The sequence below is a fragment of the Poecilia latipinna genome, unplaced genomic scaffold (genome assembly GCF_001443285.1).
Source record: "Poecilia latipinna isolate Pla-1442-1.1 unplaced genomic scaffold, P_latipinna-1.0 Scaffold596, whole genome shotgun sequence".
Taxonomy (NCBI): domain Eukaryota; kingdom Metazoa; phylum Chordata; class Actinopteri; order Cyprinodontiformes; family Poeciliidae; genus Poecilia; species Poecilia latipinna.
The window spans coordinates 263,393-281,999 of record NW_015113212.1 but is presented as its reverse complement, the minus strand read 5'-3'; the positions used below and the strand labels follow the sequence as shown (position 1 = coordinate 281,999).

The 18,607-nt window shown below is 38.3% G+C and overlaps 2 protein-coding genes and 1 long non-coding RNA gene across 4 annotated transcripts in view; 1 reads left to right on the top strand and 2 right to left on the bottom strand.

Moving 5' to 3' along the window:
- Positions 1-808: 808 nt before the first annotated feature.
- On the top strand, positions 809-2,013 carry LOC106953674 (uncharacterized). Its single transcript, XR_001426241.1, has 2 exons — positions 809-1,181; positions 1,424-2,013. It is a non-coding gene; the product is annotated as an uncharacterized LOC106953674 (long non-coding RNA).
- Positions 2,014-8,242: 6,229 nt separating this feature from the next.
- prr18 (proline rich 18) lies at positions 8,243-11,196 on the bottom strand. Of its 2 annotated transcripts, none has more exons than XM_015042594.1 (2): positions 10,137-11,196; positions 8,243-10,103 (listed from the first exon to the last, which is right to left on the bottom strand). In XM_015042594.1, the coding sequence occupies exon 1, from the start codon at positions 10,937-10,939 to the stop codon at positions 10,184-10,186; it is 756 nt and encodes a 251-aa protein (XP_014898080.1). In that variant the 5' UTR covers positions 10,940-11,196; the 3' UTR covers positions 8,243-10,103; positions 10,137-10,183. The 2 variants fall into 2 exon arrangements, with proteins under 2 accessions (XP_014898080.1, XP_014898079.1); XM_015042593.1 differs by having other exon boundaries at positions 8,243-10,134; positions 10,180-11,196.
- A 2,612-nt stretch (positions 11,197-13,808) lies between these two features.
- The window catches only part of sft2d1 (SFT2 domain containing 1), a 13,548-nt gene continuing 8,749 nt past the window's right edge, over positions 13,809-18,607 (bottom strand). The window contains exons 7-8 of the mRNA XM_015042595.1: positions 17,026-17,055; positions 13,809-13,896 (exon numbers count right to left, since the gene is read on the bottom strand). Of these exons, the coding sequence (XP_014898081.1) occupies positions 13,857-13,896; positions 17,026-17,055 (70 nt within the window). The 3' untranslated portion in view covers positions 13,809-13,856. The remainder of the gene's footprint in view (positions 13,897-17,025; positions 17,056-18,607) is intronic.

Below are 18,607 nucleotides of genomic sequence, written 5' to 3'. Positions count from 1 at the left end.
TAAAGCACAGTTGTGAAATTCAACACATTAAAATGACTATGACCAGATGGCCACGAAGATAGCAAATTACTGCACCAAGTGTCCCATAAATCATCCCAGCTAATATTGAGCAAATAAAACCCGGGCAGGTTGGATGAATTGGCTTGTTATTTAAAAACCCAACCAGGGGATTTGCAAACTCTCCATTTGACTTCATCTCTAATTGCTTTTATTTTCGGTATTTCTCACGGACGTGGGGAATGTGCTTATGGTACAGCCGGACGGTAGAGGCAGGAGGGGCCGCCGTCTCGTCATGTTTGTTTGTGGGGTCGATGGGATTTCACACCGAGAAGTTGCCAGATCAGCTCTTCTGTTTCTTTTCTTTTTTTTACATTTCAAATTTCACATGCAGGTTCACAGCTCATACAGATTTTACACTGAAAAGTTCATGTTGTAAAACCAAAAGGAGAAGTTTACTCTTACAAATTCACAATGTATGAAGAGATAACATCAAAGCGTATTGGGAGCAAAAGCAAAACAGAAGTAAAAAATGAAAATGTTAGAGAAACATGCCTCTGAAAATTATTGCTTGTAAAGACATAATGATTGAGAAAGTTTTCTCAACTCAACTCCTAGGATTGATTAGCTACCATCCATAACTCCACTTGTATTATTAGTATTATTACACCCAGATCAACAGAATCAAAATGGTTTTAATGATGGTACTTTTCAAAATGTAATGTTTGTTGCTGGTTTTCTCAATTGTTGACCATATGGTGTCTTTTATGACTTTGTATTTATGTGTTTTTACAAAGCAAAGCGTTTGGAACTGCCTTGTTGCTGAAATGTGCTACATAAATACTTGATTGCTTGATTGAAAAAGGTGTTAAATAGAAAAGATATACAGAAATATATATAAGTATAAACAATCAACATGTCATGATTTAAAGAGTTTCAAGAGATTACAAAGTTGGGCTTTGCAGCTCCAGTGTTTCACTTTGAGAGTCATTATCTACAAATGGAGAAAACATGGAACAGTGGTTCTCAGGAGAGGCAAGCCTCACAAAATTAGTTAAGGACTCATTCAGAAGAAGACCAGAACCATCAGCACTGTAGATTTAATTTATTTACGCATTTCATGTTTCCACAAGACTGGGAAAAGATGGCATCCACTGCCAAACAAGAACAAATCCCTGACTCAGGTGAGTTGTAACATCAGTTTATTTATTTCGCCTAACTTCATAAGTGAAAATTCACATTATTAGGATGAACACATTGAATGTTTTCCCTTCTGTGTCAAACTGCCCCAGTGTGCCCATGTGGTTAAGTCATGAGCTACAGAGCTGCAGCTTTCAGAAGAATTTTATTTGAGAGACAGTCGGAGAAGGACAGCGACAGAAAGTTGTGGGAATCAAGATTTTAAAGCGACCCTCTCTTGTTTCAGTGGCTGGGAAACAGAGCCCACAGAACAAATGAGAAGTAAACACGCAGCCACAGGAAGCCATTTACTGCAGCAGGGGCCAATTAGGCCCCAGCAGGTGTTCTGGACTGGGTCGTCTTTGGTCCTGCCTCACCTCCGTCTGGCAGAGCGCCGACCCAGGCTGAGGAAACAACGGGCAGTTTCATTTACTCAGCAAAGTATTCCTACAGGAGGGCCCCTAAAATCCTTTATTGTGCCCCCTTTGTCCTCTGCCCCACCCCCTCCAAGTGCAAGTCATTAGAGAAGACAATTACATCCTCCTTATGAAGCTTGACTTTTACAGGAGGGGAAGATAAGACAGGATCTCTCTCATGGAAGACCCCCGGAGCGTATTGCTGTCTTCACACCCAGATAGAAGTGAGACGAGACGGTCAAAATCAAAGTCAATCCCCAGGGAAGAGAGAGCAGACACAACATGGGGCTGAAATTCACATCCATGAAGGACCTAAATGATACTGTCTCTTAAAAAAATAAATGGCCCTCCAGCTGTTTATTACATCTTCATGCACTGTTCCTCTTGAACTAAATAAACACACTTTGGCTGGTATCGTTTAGCTTGGTGATCATTTATTTGATCTAACTGTAACAGCAAATTTATAATTTATATCTCTTTGTCAATTCGAAAATACTTGATTAATCCCAAATGGAGATTAAATGTTGTAACTCAAATTATTTAAGATTCTTCAGAGTTGTTGTTGTAGATGGTGATGGGTGTTGGCAGGAAGGAGCTCTTGTAGCTGTCTGTTTTACAGTGACTTTGAAGAAGCCTCTGACTGAAGACATTGGTTTTCCTATAAATCTCATTAAGAAGATGCTAAGGGTTGTCCATATTTTCTCTTTATTTAACGCTAAATATGTAAAAACATCAAACGTAATTTTATTTCCATGAAACAAATTGCACTGACATTAGTCTGACTAGTTGTTTCTTATTGAAAAAAATGTCTTTTCCCCCCATTTTATTGATTCATTTTTGCAGTTTCATACAGTTTTTCTCAGTTTCTCTTTAGTCCAGTGATTACTTTAGTCAACTTGCAAATAAAAAAAAATTACATAAAATATTCCTCTTTCATATTTTCCAAAGCTGTATATCACAAAAGCCATGCTGCGTTGTTAATTTGTCAGCTTGATCCTGCTGTGAAAACGGTGAGAGTCCAACTGTGTGGCTACAGAGAAGAATCTCTGCTGCCCCCTTGTGTTCATTCCGTCAAAGAGCGACCATAAATCCCCAATCCAACAACGTCAAGTTACATTTCCACCATATGGTGTCCCCGAAGTTTACTTAAATGGATCAAAATGTGGGCACATATGGAGAACAAGCAGCGACAAATTGAACTCAATCTGCATTTAGTCCGAGAGTCTCTCAGTAATTGTCCTTCTTTATTGTATTTGTGCATCATTTAAAAGATGCTTGTGGGTCAAGGGACCATTATTTCATAGAGTCTCCTGCTATTTTTATGACTGAGTGTAACAATGTATCACTGAGATGCAGCTGCATTGCTAAAAGAAACAACAACAACAACAACAACAACAACAACAACAACAACAACAACAAAAACAGAGTGACTGAATTATGTAACAACAAACCGATTTTCTCAACAAACAGCCTAAAATTCAACTTGACAATTTAGGGATTTAACTGTATTAGTTGTGTCTTTGCGTTTGCTACATGTTACCTTTGTGAGGAGAGAGCAAGACTTGGGTCGTGTATCTGCAAACATTCCTCCAGGTGGCGCAGGAGGATTGGAAACGCCAGCTGGAGACAAACTGTGAAAGCAGAGATAAGTATTAGCAGACATACTGTTGAAACCAGACGTTTACATACATTGAATCAAAAGACACTTTTATTTTTATTTTTCTGTGGAGCTGCACAATTCTGGTTCATCTTTGCTGATAATTTCTAGATGCTTACAGGCACCTCATTTATCTGTTCAAAAAGTTATATGCAAGTACAGACATGATGGGAATGTCCAACCACGACGATGTTCAGGAAGGAGTCGGGTTCTGTGTCCCACAGAATAACTTGTTTCAGTCCAAAATGTGCAAATTGACCCCAAAACAAAACATAAAGCCCTTGAGAAGATGCTTCTGAGTGCTGGTAGGAACGGGTCATCATCCACAGTGAAACGTTTCCTGTACCAACACTGGCTGAAAGGCCACTCAGCGAGGAAGAAGCCTTCACTTCAAAAGAAACATAAAAATGAACACAGGGATAAAAATCTTCATTTTTGGAGATTTTGTCCTTTGGTCTGATAAAAACCAAAGTGGAACCCTTTGGCCATAATGACCATCGTTACATTTAGAGGAAAAACAGGGATGCTTTTACCATCCTAACTGTCAGGCATGGTGGTGGCAGCATCATGTTGTGGTGCTGTTTTCCTGCAGGAGGAATTGGTGCACTTCATAAAATAGATGGCATCAAAGAACATTCACGAGGAAATGTTGAAGACATCAGCCAGGAAGTTAAAGCTTGAATGCAGATTAATAACTCTAAAAATACAGCTAAAGTGGTTTTAAAGTGGCTTAAGGACAAAAAGTCAACATTTTAATGTCACCATTGCAATAACGTGCTCTGAATCTTGTGGATAAGTCTTGGGGTAGATCTGAAAACTGGACTGAGTTACACCAGTCCAGTTCAGTCAGGAGGAACAGGCTGGAACTCCAGCAAACTAGACAAAACGTTTTAGTCATAGTGCAAAGATAATGCTAATAAATGCTGATAAATATAAGTCTGACATGTTCTTTCTCTCATTATTGTTGCAAATAGGAATACTTTCGATAATATTAACCAAAAACAAGAGAAGCTTGGTCTGGTTTAACTTCAGATGGTGGGGGAAAAAAAAGGCAAATTCGTATTTTTATTTAGTGTATGCAAATTTCTGGTTTCAGCTATAAGCACTGACTACAGATCAGAGGATCCTAGAATGATACTATGGAGATCAGTAAATGCAGACCTCTCGTTTCATTACCCGGCCATTCCTGCAGATTATGAGGTGCTTCAAATGTACCTGTATTTTTAATAAATTGCTTTGAATGAGCAGCTTGGGATGTGTCGTCGGAAAACGGCTGTGAAGTGTCAGTATTTGGGGATTTGAGCTGCTATCTTGAATTGGCCTCATTCTCTGTCTCCAGGGTCCATCTGTGCCTTCATTAGCTGTCTATCAAAAGACGCTGTGGAAGTGAGAAAAAAGGAAAAAAAAAAAAAAAAATCAGGAACCCGTCTTGTTCATTTTTGGTAATCCCTCTCGTCAGCCAAGAGCATCCTCCCACACCGCAGCTATCTTCTGTTTTTGCAATGGACAAAAAAAGACAAAAATAAAGGCAGGAGTGAGTCCACCTACTCTCCCACAGAGCTACCATCCTACTACCTGATCCCCAACACGCCTCAGATTTTAGAAGAAAAAAATAACTTCAGAAACAGCAAGGAAGGAAAGAAGCAGCAGATGCAGTGACTGGCAGAAGTATTCATACTCTTGGAATACTTTCACATTTTATCAATTCACAATCACAAAAGCAGTAAATTTAATTAAAATTTGAAGTGGTAGAATGTGTAACGTTGTCAAAAAATTAATAGCAATATTTTGGTTTATTTTGCCTGCAATAAAGGACAAAAAAAATGTGGCTGTTCATTTTTCAAAGTCATGTTTTCACCATGTTATACGAACATTTCGAACAAGTCAGACTTCCAAGCTAAATATTTAATTCACCAGCAAAATATTTAGTATTTAGAAGTTTTTTGCTAACAAACTAAATGTTTAATTTGCAGTTTACATAGAGATCTGCAAAACTTTTATTTTCATATTCCACTTCTGCTTACCTGTAAGCCAATTTTTATATTAAGTAAATATTTAGTTTGAGCCTAACTAAACCTAAATGTTTAGTTAGCCAGATAAATATTTAGCTTGCTTGCTAAATATTTTCCAGTGCTACGATGGAATGGTTCAGAGTTTAGACCAATGTTTCCTAAACTCTTCCAGTTTCTAACTCACAAATTTGAAAAAATCGAGGCTTGTGACTCTCGCTCTTAGCTCACAAGCTAAATATTTAATTTGGAGTTTGCAAAGAGATAAAAGCATCCTGACTTAGTTTGAAAACTGGTGCAATACAAACCCAATCAGCTTAACTGAACATCAAACCAAATACCAAAGTATAGAACAACCTGGTGCTTTAATTTACTTCAAAGTCCTGTTTTTAATTTGTTTCAACATTTATGAAATGCACATGCTTTCTCGTTGTCATTTGTGGTATTTAGGTTAATTTCTGACCCCAATTCTACATATTTGGGGTCCGGACCTGAACGTTTTGAACTGGTTCAGACCCCAAGAGTCGATGACCACGACTTCTAAGATGTGGCTCTGCTTCAACACACCTGAGTCAAATTTTTACGTCATTAGCAGGACTCTGTGGTACTGGACCAGGGATGCATATAAAAAGTTACAGAATGCTGGCCCAGTAGGACAGGAGTTTGACAACTCTGGTTCAAAATAAAAATGGCCTAGTTAAAGTTTAGACCTAAATCAGTTCAGAATCTGCAAGGCTTATTAAGTTATTCATTTTGCAAAGAATAATGTGTTTAAATTTCCTTCTAGACATGCAAAATGGTGGAGACCTAATCCAAATGATTTACATCTGCGTTTTCTGTGAATGGTGGTTCCAAAAACCTTCATACTCAAGACGAGGTGAATATCAACACATGGCACAGTTTTTATATTTTTATTGTCACTGAAAATCCCAGTAAAGTACATGGAAGCTCGTGAATCTAGTATGACTAAATGTGAATACTTTTACAGCGCCGAAAAGAGCTAACATAGATGAAAGTTGTATAAAACAGGTTCATTCTTCTTTTAATAATCCATAAATGAAGACGAGTCATGGTTCTGCTTTCTATCGGAAAACTCAGCTCTCTCTCATGTCGCTCTGTCCTTGAGAAATTTCTCTGTCATGGAACATTACAGAGCTTTTTGGGCCAAGTCCCTGCAGGAAACATTCATTTCTCTCCTTCCTCACAAAGGTGCTGCTGGTTTAACAGTTCAGGCGCCACAAACAGAAATACTATCACTTCTAGGGCAAAACGGACTGGCAGTTCTCCTCTTCTTAGTGCTGCAAAGTGTTAACGATGAAGCGGAGGCAGGACCCATCTGTTCTTCTTCTCTGACACTGTAAATCAGCTCCAGATAATGTTGCTGTGCTTCGTCACTGACCTAGAAAGCGATCTTGGGGCTGAGGAGGATTGCAGCGATTTCCTTTTCATTTGTTATCCAAAAAAGGATTTGCATCTCAGACAAAAAAAAAAAAAAGTAGCAATAAAAGCACGAGAAAATGACAAAAACAACTGCAGAAGTAAGAAAATGAACAAATTGAAACACTGTTGCTTGCTCCTTGCTGCTGAGATAATAAAGGCGCCCATAGAGAAACAGAGTCATGAATAGCTTGGCTTCAGGCTTGAATCAGTCAGACAGACAAGGCCGCAATTGAAAAGGCACAATAGACGAGGGGATTACAGAACTTTTGGTCAACAAGCCAGATGATAATATCTGTACAGGAGCCACTGAGGACCAAACGGGGCCTCGTACAGAATGTGTCGACCCTGACACGATCCGAGTCTGAACCCATGTGGAGTGTCTGCTCAGCAAGGTGCTTTGATTGTAGCAAGGTGTTTACTCTGTTGACATGCATGACACAGAAAGTGAAGTATTACACTGGGTCACATTGTTACAAACTTTGTGGCAATGTCTGAATATTTACAGTACTGCAAATTCCAGGTGCCAGTAAGCGGAGTTTGCTTCCAAAACCAGCAGGTTGTTTCTATGCATCTAAAATACAGGGAATCGACTGGAATCTCATGGAAAAATGCAATAAAATTTCCTCCTTGAGGAAAAAAAAACACGTTGATGCTTCTTCCATTTTTTCTTTTTCATATTCAAAGAAATCAGCAAGGCAAATGTTACTTGAGGATTAATGTGAAGGTTTTTCATACAGCTTTGGTGATTAATTCCCTAACTTGGGTCTTTTAATGATGCGTTTGAGGTGCTGATGATAAAACATTTCACTTCAGGGACATTCAAAGTAAGAACTAGATAAATAATTTAAATTTTATAATTGATTTTCTCTTATGTAAATAGAGAATTGCACATGCAGACAGAAATATATAGCTACCTCCTGACTAGCTGCAGAGAAACTGCTCACTTTTCCAACATTCACAAATATCCTGGTATAACTATGGTTGAATGTTTGACCAATCTGCTCAGCAGAACTAGTGAAGTTCAGTGGAACAAGCAAACTTTTGCGATAGTTTAAGAAAAAACACTATTTCCAAATTATTCAACTTTACATCATATAAACAGCTAGTCAGTTCAAAGAAACTATGCCAGAAGCATATTAGTGGTTACCAAAAAGTTTTCCTACAAATTTCCTACAGATATTTGGTCAAATATTAGTCAGGCGTATGCTTGTAATTGAGTAAATTTTGAGCTCCTGTGGAGACACTTGATCAAGCCGCAGACAGTCATTTGTTTTCTGTCCATCTCCCAGTAAAAGAAAAGGTCAAATTAATGAATAAAATCTCAATATTCCAAATAAAAACACAGATTTTATGGGAGCATTTACAACACAACGATGTAACTCATTCATTCTGACAGTTTCAAACAAACCACAGATGACAGAAACAGCTTGTTGCACAGTTACAACCTGAATGAACTTCCACCTGCATGTAATTATTGTTTGGTCATCTAATATGCACAAACACACAGGATAAGGTTAAATTAATCAACACAGAAAAAGCAAAAGGTCCTTCTATAACTTTATTTCTCTTCCACTGTGATATTGACTGTATATTGTTTCCTGATCAGCTGTTTTCTCCCTGAGCATCACATTTCCAGGGTAAAAACAAAGTTATTGCAGAAAACAATAGAGAACATCCAGACTTCAAAATACCTAACTCTAAAAAAAAAAAAAAAAAAAAAAGACATACAGGAAATAATAAAGTGTCATTCTTGTACAAACATTAGTGGCATATTTAGTTTGACGTATGGACATATTTTGGAGGTAATTTCCTGCAGGAATGATGCACCTTGGCACGCATGCAGCACTCATTGGCCAACCCTGCTTAACAGGAAATCTAAGAAGCTTAAAAGGCTAATGCCCAAATGGCCCCAGGTAGCTGCACAGCAGAAACAAAGAGCCTTTATGAAAATGCTGTCTGGGAATCAGAAACAAGAAGAGACCACAAATCAGCAAGAGAACAATACACAAGAAGAAACTAATAAATCTAAGCAATTTAATATGGCCAGTTCATAAGAACTTTTTTTTTTTTTACTTCAAAATAGATAATAAATTTCAGCTGATAAAATATTTGACCGTATAAACATTTTGTGATAAAGGTGAATTCAGGTAAATCAAGGAATTACTTTAAACAAATTTAACAATACACCTAATGTGTTATATAGGTTTGAGTTCTTCAGTTTGTGTGAGAAAAGTAAAGTTTGTTATTTTATGAAAGCATGGCTCTCTGCTTTATCATAATTAAGACAAAACTATATTTGACACATTTAGCAAATTGGCACAATTTAGCTGTAACTATGATACTTATTATGGAAGCTCATCAGTTTGTTAAATGGTCTGTCACTAAAAAAGTCAGTTTTACAAGCTCTGTAAAAAGCTGACACAACGGCGTGATTCTTTTTATTCTTAACTTTAGAAAATTTAGTTAAAATAAATAAATTCATCTGAAAATATGATCCATTCTAGTGAGGAAGAAACTAGTTCTTCTTCCCAACTAATTTTCTAGTTATTGTTACTCTCCTTGCATTTTATTTTCTCCACCTACCACAACAACCCACATAATAAACTTCTACTACCTTCAAAAACGTGTTAATCTAAATCTTTATACCAGATCTTATGTGCCGACAACAGTGACACATTTCGTTTTGGATGTCTCAATTTACGATATCATTTGGTAAATTGGGACAAAAAAAGGTACTAATTTAGAAAATATAATTTGTTTTGATGCTCAGATTTAACATTTTTAATATGTACTATACTGGTTTTTCGTGTGATTTGGGTTACACACTTCCAAAATAACTTTATCTATGCCATATCGTTGTTAACTTAAGGTTTTGTTTAGTTTTCCCCTCCTAACTTGTCTTGTCCCATTTTACCCGAATTCACCACATCACTGATTGATCAATTGAACCCAATTAGCAGAAGATAAAAAAAAAAAAAATCCCCCAAAGCTTCCGCGCTGGGTTTCAGTCAGTCTGTGCAGGAGTCGCTGATGTTCTCCAGCAGTTTATTGTTCTCTAACAAAAGGAGAGGAGCGCTTTGGCTGCCTCCACTGACCTCAGCCAATCCACGGACGCCCACTGGAAATAAATCCGTGTGCAAAGAGAAACTGAGAAGAAAGTGAGAGCAAAATGGCATCTGAACTTGAACAAAGATGATAAAAAAAAAAACAATAAAAAAAAACACTCTGATAAACCTGACCTGTATTATTGAATGTTTCTTATCTAAAAGTAGTCTTCCCCTTTTGGCATTTTAAACTTATTGACATCTTTTTAAATCCTGACATTCTCTTAGAGTAGACCTCCTTCACTTGTTTGAAGTGATGTAAATGAAACGAATTTGTCCGTCATGTCTCTTTCTTCCAACTTAATAATAATAATAATAATAATAATAATAATAATAATAATAATAATAATAATAATAATAATAAAGATTTGAAGTCAGGTGTCAGCAGCCTTTGAGGTGCGGAAGTGCTGAAAGTTTGTCTGCTTTCACCAAAGCAGCTGCGTTTTCCACTCCTTTCAGCCACTCTTTGCATTTCCTCACAACGGTCTCATCCACATCCCCGTCCTCGTCCTCGTACTCCACATCATCGTACTTGTATTGATCGTTCAGCAGAGATATTTTAACAATGGCGGTGATGTCCTGCTGTTCCGCGCTGTCCGTCTTGCCGCCCGGAGCGCAGCACTTGGACGCTCCGTGCGCCTTTTTGCACGGAAAAACTCGCCGGTGCCGAAAGTCCGCGGAGGCGCAGCACTTCTGCTGCTTGGCCATCATCTGCTTCTCCAGGTTCCGCTTTTTAATAACTAGAATGGCTTCAGGAGTGAGGCTGAGCGAGAACTGGATCTCCTTCTTTGTTTCCTCTTTCCCACTGAGATGTCTGGCGGAGTCCATTGAGCTAGAGCGCCTTATTCCCAAGGATGGATCCTGCGGTTTGGGCACCGACAGCCAGGAGCACTTTCCCTGAGTCTCTTGACCCGAACTCGTCTTCTGAGCTTGGCTTTTATTCTTCTCCGGTTGCGATCTTCGCCCCAGATTCCGCAGGTTTGCTGATGCCCAGGAACTGGGCTGCTTTCCCTTCTCGGATCCAGATTTGCCGGTTTGTTCAGCCTGAGAGTGGCCTGCGTTGGCCTTCTTTTTCCCAAATAGTTCCCTGCCAGGAGAGGAGATCCGCTGTTGGAGGCTGATCGGCGGAAAAGGCATCTTTACGGTCAGAAATAATGAAGAAAATCAAGACATAAAAAGCAGCGAGTGTAACCTGAAAAGCCCTGCGCAGAGCGAATACAGGCGCTCTGTAGGCATTATCACCGGAGCGGTGGTGCACCTGTTGTCCACACAGGATGGAGTAACACACACACACGCAAACACACACACGCACACATCCTGGCTCTTTTATTGTGGATCTGGTGGAGGAAGGCGTGGCCAAGAGACGCGCCAAACAAAGAAACGGAAAACCTAGTTACGTCATTTGATAGTTTTTTTAGGGCCTTTCCTAAAACAATGAATCACATCAACCTCCTGACGGTCACACATGTTCATATAATCCACTGTTTCCTATTTATTCTCCTTTTTTTGGAAATTACGCAAAGTTGTGTTCAACTAATCTCATGTAGAATAATTCATTCCATGTTTATATTTGCAATTGTGACATTTATTTCAATCTTAAGTTTCTGATTGAAAAATGGCATTAAATACTATAAAATAAAGGCTTCATCAACCTGTGTGGCCTAAAGAATCTCATTTTAATATGAAATAATCAAGTTAATCTAGACCAGAGGTAAGATTCAAGATACTTAAAAAAAAGGGAAAAAAAACATTTTTTATAAAATCTGTTTTAGATAATCAACTCTAACACCTGCACTGCACAGCTAGATTTTTTTTTTTTTTTTACAATGCTTTCTTGCAATCTTGCAGTCCTTGTTGACTGGATATGCAAATTAGTAGTAATTGGTAACCAAATTATTGAATTTTATTTCTGGAGCAATGGTGCCGCCCCATGACAGGAGGGCGACCGGGGCAGAGGACCATGTCACCCTTATCAAACACCATGGTTACCAATTCACCAGACCATGATTGGTTTAGACCTAATGGACAATTTTGTCATTTTTTTCCAACAATAAGTTCAGAAGAACCTTTTTTTTTTTTTTAATTTTCCACATTTAAAGCAATATAAAATGTCTGATTGGAAACTTCAACAGGAGTTGATATGGAAAGTTATGAATCACTCTACACAAGATTCTTCCAAAAATTAATATGTAAAGTTTAGTGGAAGAAAAAGGACTTTATCTGTAAGACATACTCCAGTTGAATCTGATGTACAACTAAAGGATAATTATGTATGAAGATACGTTGCGTACGGTGGTGGACCTGTGATGACGTGAACTTGTTTCTTTTCTCAAACTTACAAACTCTTTAAAACCCCACAGCATTTTAAATAAAACTGAAAGCAGTTTCAGTTTCCCAAATTTACACAGAAACAAACTCCTTCTGCCATGACCAACAGAGACAGAAATCCTATAGAAAACCTGTGAGGTGAAGAGCAGTGAGAAAAGGCCAGGCAGGATCTAGAGAGGCGGTTTGAAGAGGAATAGTCAAAGATCAACATGAAACATAAAGTCAAGGAGGTGCTTTCAGGTTGAGATGATGTTACTGCACTCAAAGCTAAACTTACTAGATCAACATAAGGGGAAAACAAAAACAAAAAAAAAAAAAAAACACACACACACCGGCCAAGTTATTTATTAATCTTTGCAAGACGATTTGGAGCACTAATCTAAAGAGGAAGCACAGGCGTGTGGGCTCCCTCATCTCTGACATAACCGCAGATTAAAAACTGGAGGAAGCAGCTGGGACTGGAGCAGATTGCGGAGGTCAGAACGCCTCCCCCGTTCAACCTCAAACTTTATAATGATCCAAAAATAGCAGGCAGATGAAAACAATCGCAAAAAACACGCAACGTAGAATAATTATTTCATCCCTGAGATCACAATGACGGATTTGGGTGGATCCCTGCCAAATTAGTTGCTCAAATGAGAGGAGATTGTCTGCACGCAAACCTCCGACGGCCGTGTGGGGATTGCAGGACGAGAAAAAGGAATGAAGTAAAGAATCGGATAAATCTGGAGAAGGCGGCGACTTCGTCGCGCTGAGCTGCAGAAACTGTTGGTCCAAAGGATTCCCGTTTAACAAAAACCCACATCGGCATAATGTGAACATCTGCTCTAAAAAAAAAAAAAAAAAAAAAAAATGGGGGTAGGCAGAGGCACTGCATCCTCCAGAGGAGGTTGTCATGGCAACCACATCCTCAAAGGCTACATGCCAACGCAACAGAGGGAGCTGGGTTATTAGGTCATGTCAAAATCACAATGCTCAGGGAAGCGTAATTAACTGGGTCATCGCTGCATATGGCAGGAAATCACATCTGAAAGCAGAGAAGAAGTGTTTCTTTAACGGCATTTATTGGTTTGGGGGGGGCACAGCGTGTTAGGATGCACACACTTAAGACCAGTAGACAGGACACAAAGGCAGCAGCATTTACAAATCTCATTAGGAGAAGAGCAAAAAAAGGAAATCTTTAATAGAGATGTAGGAACTATACATCCCAGTGCATAATCAGTAAAGCATTGACTCAAAAAAAAAAAAAAAAAGTCGGCACCAAAAAGAAACATCCAAGAAAATGCTTCCAACTTCTTCTAAGAGGCATTAACACCACTTTAAAAATCCAGAAAAACAAAAACAGAAAGCTTACAAAAAAGAAGTGCATTTGGTATAAATACAGATATGATAATTTCATCAAGGTGTTAAGGAATTGTTGTTACAATTTGTTGTGCATAATAAGAATAATTTTCCTGCACATGCCATGACGCGTTAAATTTTTAGAAAGCATAAGAATCTCACAGAATCCCCTTTTCTTAAATATATTAGGCATTAGGCATGATTGCAGAAAATAGATGATTTGCACTTTCATTCTGGCTAAATTGCAACATCTCTAGCTAAACGTGCAAGGCAAGAGTTCACAGGTCAAGGCAGAAAGAGGTGAAAAGGAATAGTGTATAAACATATTTCACAACTGCTTTGCGTGTTGGGACCAGTTTTCATGGAAACTGCAGCATCCAGAGCTTTAATTCAGGCAGGTGGTGAAGCACTTCATCACTGCATCTCTGCAAATAAATCACACAGAAACAGGTGTTTAAAACATCATTATTTCTGAAATAATAACCTGAATAAACAAACCAACTGAGTTCATCTCCATGAGACTAACATCCTTTTCCACCAGCGTTTGGGGTGCGGCTCGTCATGAATAAGTGAGCATGTTTTGACGGGGAGGAACTCCACGCTCTCAGTCGTGGGGTTCTCCCCAGCTCCAGGTGCGCCATGCTGAATGGTGATGCAACGTGGGAGCCTCACCATGGCAACCACGCATTGTTGCCAAATCCATCTCCTGCCTCTTTGCTTTTGCCATCAGCGTGTTGCTATGCAGACTTCACCTGACCAAGCTGTAAAACGCCGTCAAGGTGAAAAGGAGGCGCCGCCTGGGGGGGTTCAGGGGCCGACAGGAAACCAGTGGATCGTTTCAACATGGAGCCGTTCTTAACCCACGACTCCCCACAGCAACGCTCAGCTCACCCATCAATGGTTTCACTTATTTTTAAGCGACTGAAGCTAATTTTAGATCTCTATAAATAGATACATCTCGGCTTAACAGATTGTCAGTTTCAACCAGTTTAGATGTTCAGTAACGTTTGACATCACATTTGAAGCCACAAATCACAATAAAATGATTCTGATTCGTCAATGTCGTTTTGGCATTTAACTTGGCTCCATTTACAAAAAACCCCACTTATACTAAACATAGGCCTGTCACTATATAAAATTTTGCTGGACAATAAAACTGTCCCTGTAATTACTGCTATAAACAATAATATTGTTGTTTTGAGACCTTTTTCAATTTCTAAGGGAATAATAATGCAAAGATTGGTAAACTCTAATTTTGTAAAGAACACTTTCATCTGTAAATTTTAAATAATTATGAAACTCCACATTAAATATCTAAAACAAGCTTTTAAAAGCAACTAGCTTCAAACTATGTAACCTATCTTTCGTTATTTCGAAAACCCTCGCCTCATTCTACATGGTTTTTTTGTAATAGAGAGTTTATTTTATTCTAAAGTCTGGAAATAGAAATAAGTTTTAGTTTACTTTTGTTGGCTTTCATAATTAAACATTTCATGTAGCATATATTTAGAAAACATTTTTTTGCAGCTCGAGTTTTGCTTTGATTTAGATGATTTAAACCTCAATTTGTGATCTTTGACACATTTACTTTGTGAACTTAAAATGTACTTATCTACTTTTCATTGAGATCAAGCATTTTCATAAGTTATAGGGATAAAATTACTTAAATCATTACACTCTGCAGCTTTTCATTTAGATTCTGCTCCCTGGGTGAATCAGGTGTGTCTAATAATATTGAACAGATTATAATCCCCGATAAAACTAAAATAACTAAATACCTCACAAAAAACAGGTTTTAATTCCTGGGTTGTCAGAGCGTAACTTCACATTTACAAAGTCAAATTTTAAAGTTTGTGTTTAGAGTTTGCTATCTAAAGCAGACCTAATCAAACAGAGTCCATGAGTTCAACATTTACATTACAAAACTATTTTTCCATTATGCTTGACATTTAATTTGATTGCTTTGGAGGATTTTGCAACTCCAGTTTTTGAATGTCACTGTCCTGAAACATTCAGATGCTTCCCTGCTCCGACACACCTTAATCAAATGAACGGTTAATGACCCTTTGGAAAACTTCCTAACATGTCAAGGAGGTAATTCAGCCTTTAGATTCAGGTCTGTTGGATCAGAGGGGGACTGAAGTTGAGGACACCTGCCTCACAAGTTCAGATTTTCTGTTTTTCAGACACTAGAATAATGAATAAAATCTGAAAATTCATGTCAATTTGCTCAGTTTTTTTGCTTTCCATTCTTGAAAAATTACCAAATCTAATTCCGTCCTCTACAAGTTGCGTCGGAGCAACAGCAGCAGCCTAACAGGACTATAGGAAGTGCACATGCAGCAGGTTTTAGTGCCTCCATCTGTAAACCTTAGAGGTTATTCAAGGTAACAAGGTAAAACACATTAAGGGATCAAGCCTATTGGCCATGTGGTGCCGAGTCTCGACAGATATGGGTTAGAGACGGGGATGTAAAGGTTTAATAGGCACTCAAAGGAGATCAGTGCACTCCGCTGCTCTACAACAACAGTGAGGACGACAGAAAGCCAAATGATCAAATCAAAATTAAATGAAAAATGGATTACCGTAAGCAGCTTAGGGAGGGGGAAAAAAAAAAGGTTGACAAATAATAAAAACTGATCACAAGGACTTAGATAACTAACAAATAAATGTGTATTTCTTCAAAGGAATCTGCTTTTCAGGAGGCTGCTGCTCCTTTGTCTTGGTTTTGTTTTGTTGCGTTTGTGTTGGGGGAGGGGGATCTCATTGTGGTTACATGATGTCTCTCAGCTGTCAGGAGAGATTATAGGGGTCACCCAAACACACAAGGCACCTAAAGGGGGATGGGGGATCAGGACTGCTCACCAAATGAGACGTAACCCCACTTACAGCTGGACTGACAAAACGACATCACACCTTCTGCTCGGCTCAACCGGCGCACTCAGAGTGAACAACATTTGATCAGTTTTAAACAGGAAGAATAAAACGCATCTTTACACTGTGACTCATTTAAGTTTTCCAAAAGAAAAACAAAAACAAGGACTTAAGTCCAGACTACGTCTAATCAAAAATTTGCATCGAGCGTTAACCCTCGAGAGCTTACTATAAGCTCATTACACGCATAAAAGCTGAACTGAAGAAAAAATATTTGTCAAATCTGTCTGAAAGAGCTTTAGGCCACTAAAAATCTATTTATTTTGATATTAGGAACATATTAACATTGCAGGGCTAATGCCTAGAAAGACAAAGAAACAAACAGCTGCCATTTGTTTGACACAGACTGGTCACACTGGTCGTAGTGGGCTGGATTAGAGCCATATGGTGGAAGCAAACAGTGGTAAATAAAAACATGTTTTCAAAGACGACTCTCGAAGCAAATTCCTCCCGTTTGTTGTGTGTGCAGTCATTAGAGAATATCCGTGTTGTTTCTGACAAGACTTCAATCAAATGACGCGAGTGGGAGGCTTATTTTTAACATCTGAACAGCGTTCAGGAAGGACAACATTAATATGGACATTATGAAAGGTCACATGCAGAGGGAGCATCAAACTTACCTGGCGAAAGGAATGTAAGAGATGCTATACCTGAAAACACAAAAACAGGACATAATTACTGATTATAGCTACTACAGCACTTTACACAACTTTGTACTGAAAATGTATTTTGATTATATTAAGTAGCAAATCCATTTTTACAGAATGGAGTCGGCTTGTGATTTCTAAAACAAGGATTTAAAACTAAAATGTAACTTTTGCAAGTTGCTTAGCCTCAGTAAAAAAAAAGTGTGTCCTTGAAATGTAGTTCATAGCAAACTATTAATAGAAAAAATCTTTATTTAATCATAAAGCATTGCAAAAGTATTCAAACCCCGTTAATTTTGTCACATTGTGACACTTTACAGCCATAAACTTCAATGCAACTGGTTTGGATTTTAAGTGACACCAATACAATGTAAAGCAAGATTGTAAATGGGAGGGAAAATGATACATTTCATATGGATTTACTGTAATCATTGGATTAAGTGTTTGACAGACTTAAACTTCAAACATAATTTGAGCTCTTATTTTAATCTTAAGAAGCTTTTTTTTTAATTATTAAAAATCTAAATATGTGAGCAAATGACAAAATAATCAACCAAAGACTGGACGACTTCTTAACCCGTCTTGTTAAGCAGATATTTAACCCGTCACAAAAGAAAAGCAAAGAAGATTCTTTCTTTAGCAGCTCCTTTTGTTGTGAAGCTTCTCACTCAGTCATGAATTAAGTTCAGTTCTCAGCCTGACAAATGAACTTTACCCAGTTTTCTGAGGGTCGGTGGTGACTTCTTACAAAACAACGCTCACACGTCTGAGTGTCTGTGTGGGAGTGCGCCAAGCGCGATATGTGTGACTTGTGGGTGCCATGGCAACGCCTCTGAGGACATAGGCTGACAGGAGACGAAGGTAGGAGAGACAGGAGGGGCTGCAGCAGAGATCCATCACCTTCTTGAGCAGTTGCAGCTGTTAGCTACTGGAGTCACACTGATTGTTAAACTACTGGTGGAAAATCTTCTTAATTCCAACATTTTACATGCTTAATGTTCCTAAATCGGACATTTATTTAGCATAAATGACATCAATATGTAGCTGCAGTAAATATAAATCTGCATTGTTGTAGGAAGGTGTTGCTTCTGTTTTTGTGTCTTTTCATCATTTCTGATCAACTTCTGTCACATCACAGCATGATGCTGCCTCCACCACAGCATGATGCTGCCACCACCACCACCTTTTGTATGAACCTTTGTTCATACAAAAGTTTGTATGAACTTTTTGCATACAAACCAAAAAGTTCAACTTTGTTGAATCATTAAATGTTGTCAGTGAACAATAACCTGAGTGAATACAAGAAGTTCTCAAATTTATTACAGCTAAGGACACTATCCAAACCAGCCAGGATTTATGTGAAAAAGTAATCAAATTACTTGTCTAGAACCAATTTGACAACATGAAGTAGGCTCCAATATCATAAACGGTGAAACATCCTGTCTCAATGTTACAGCTCACATCTGAATGGTTCAAAAGAAATAAATAAATAGTTTTAAAGTCTCAAATTAACTTGTATTGATTAGGATGATGTGTCATGACCTTAAACAGGATG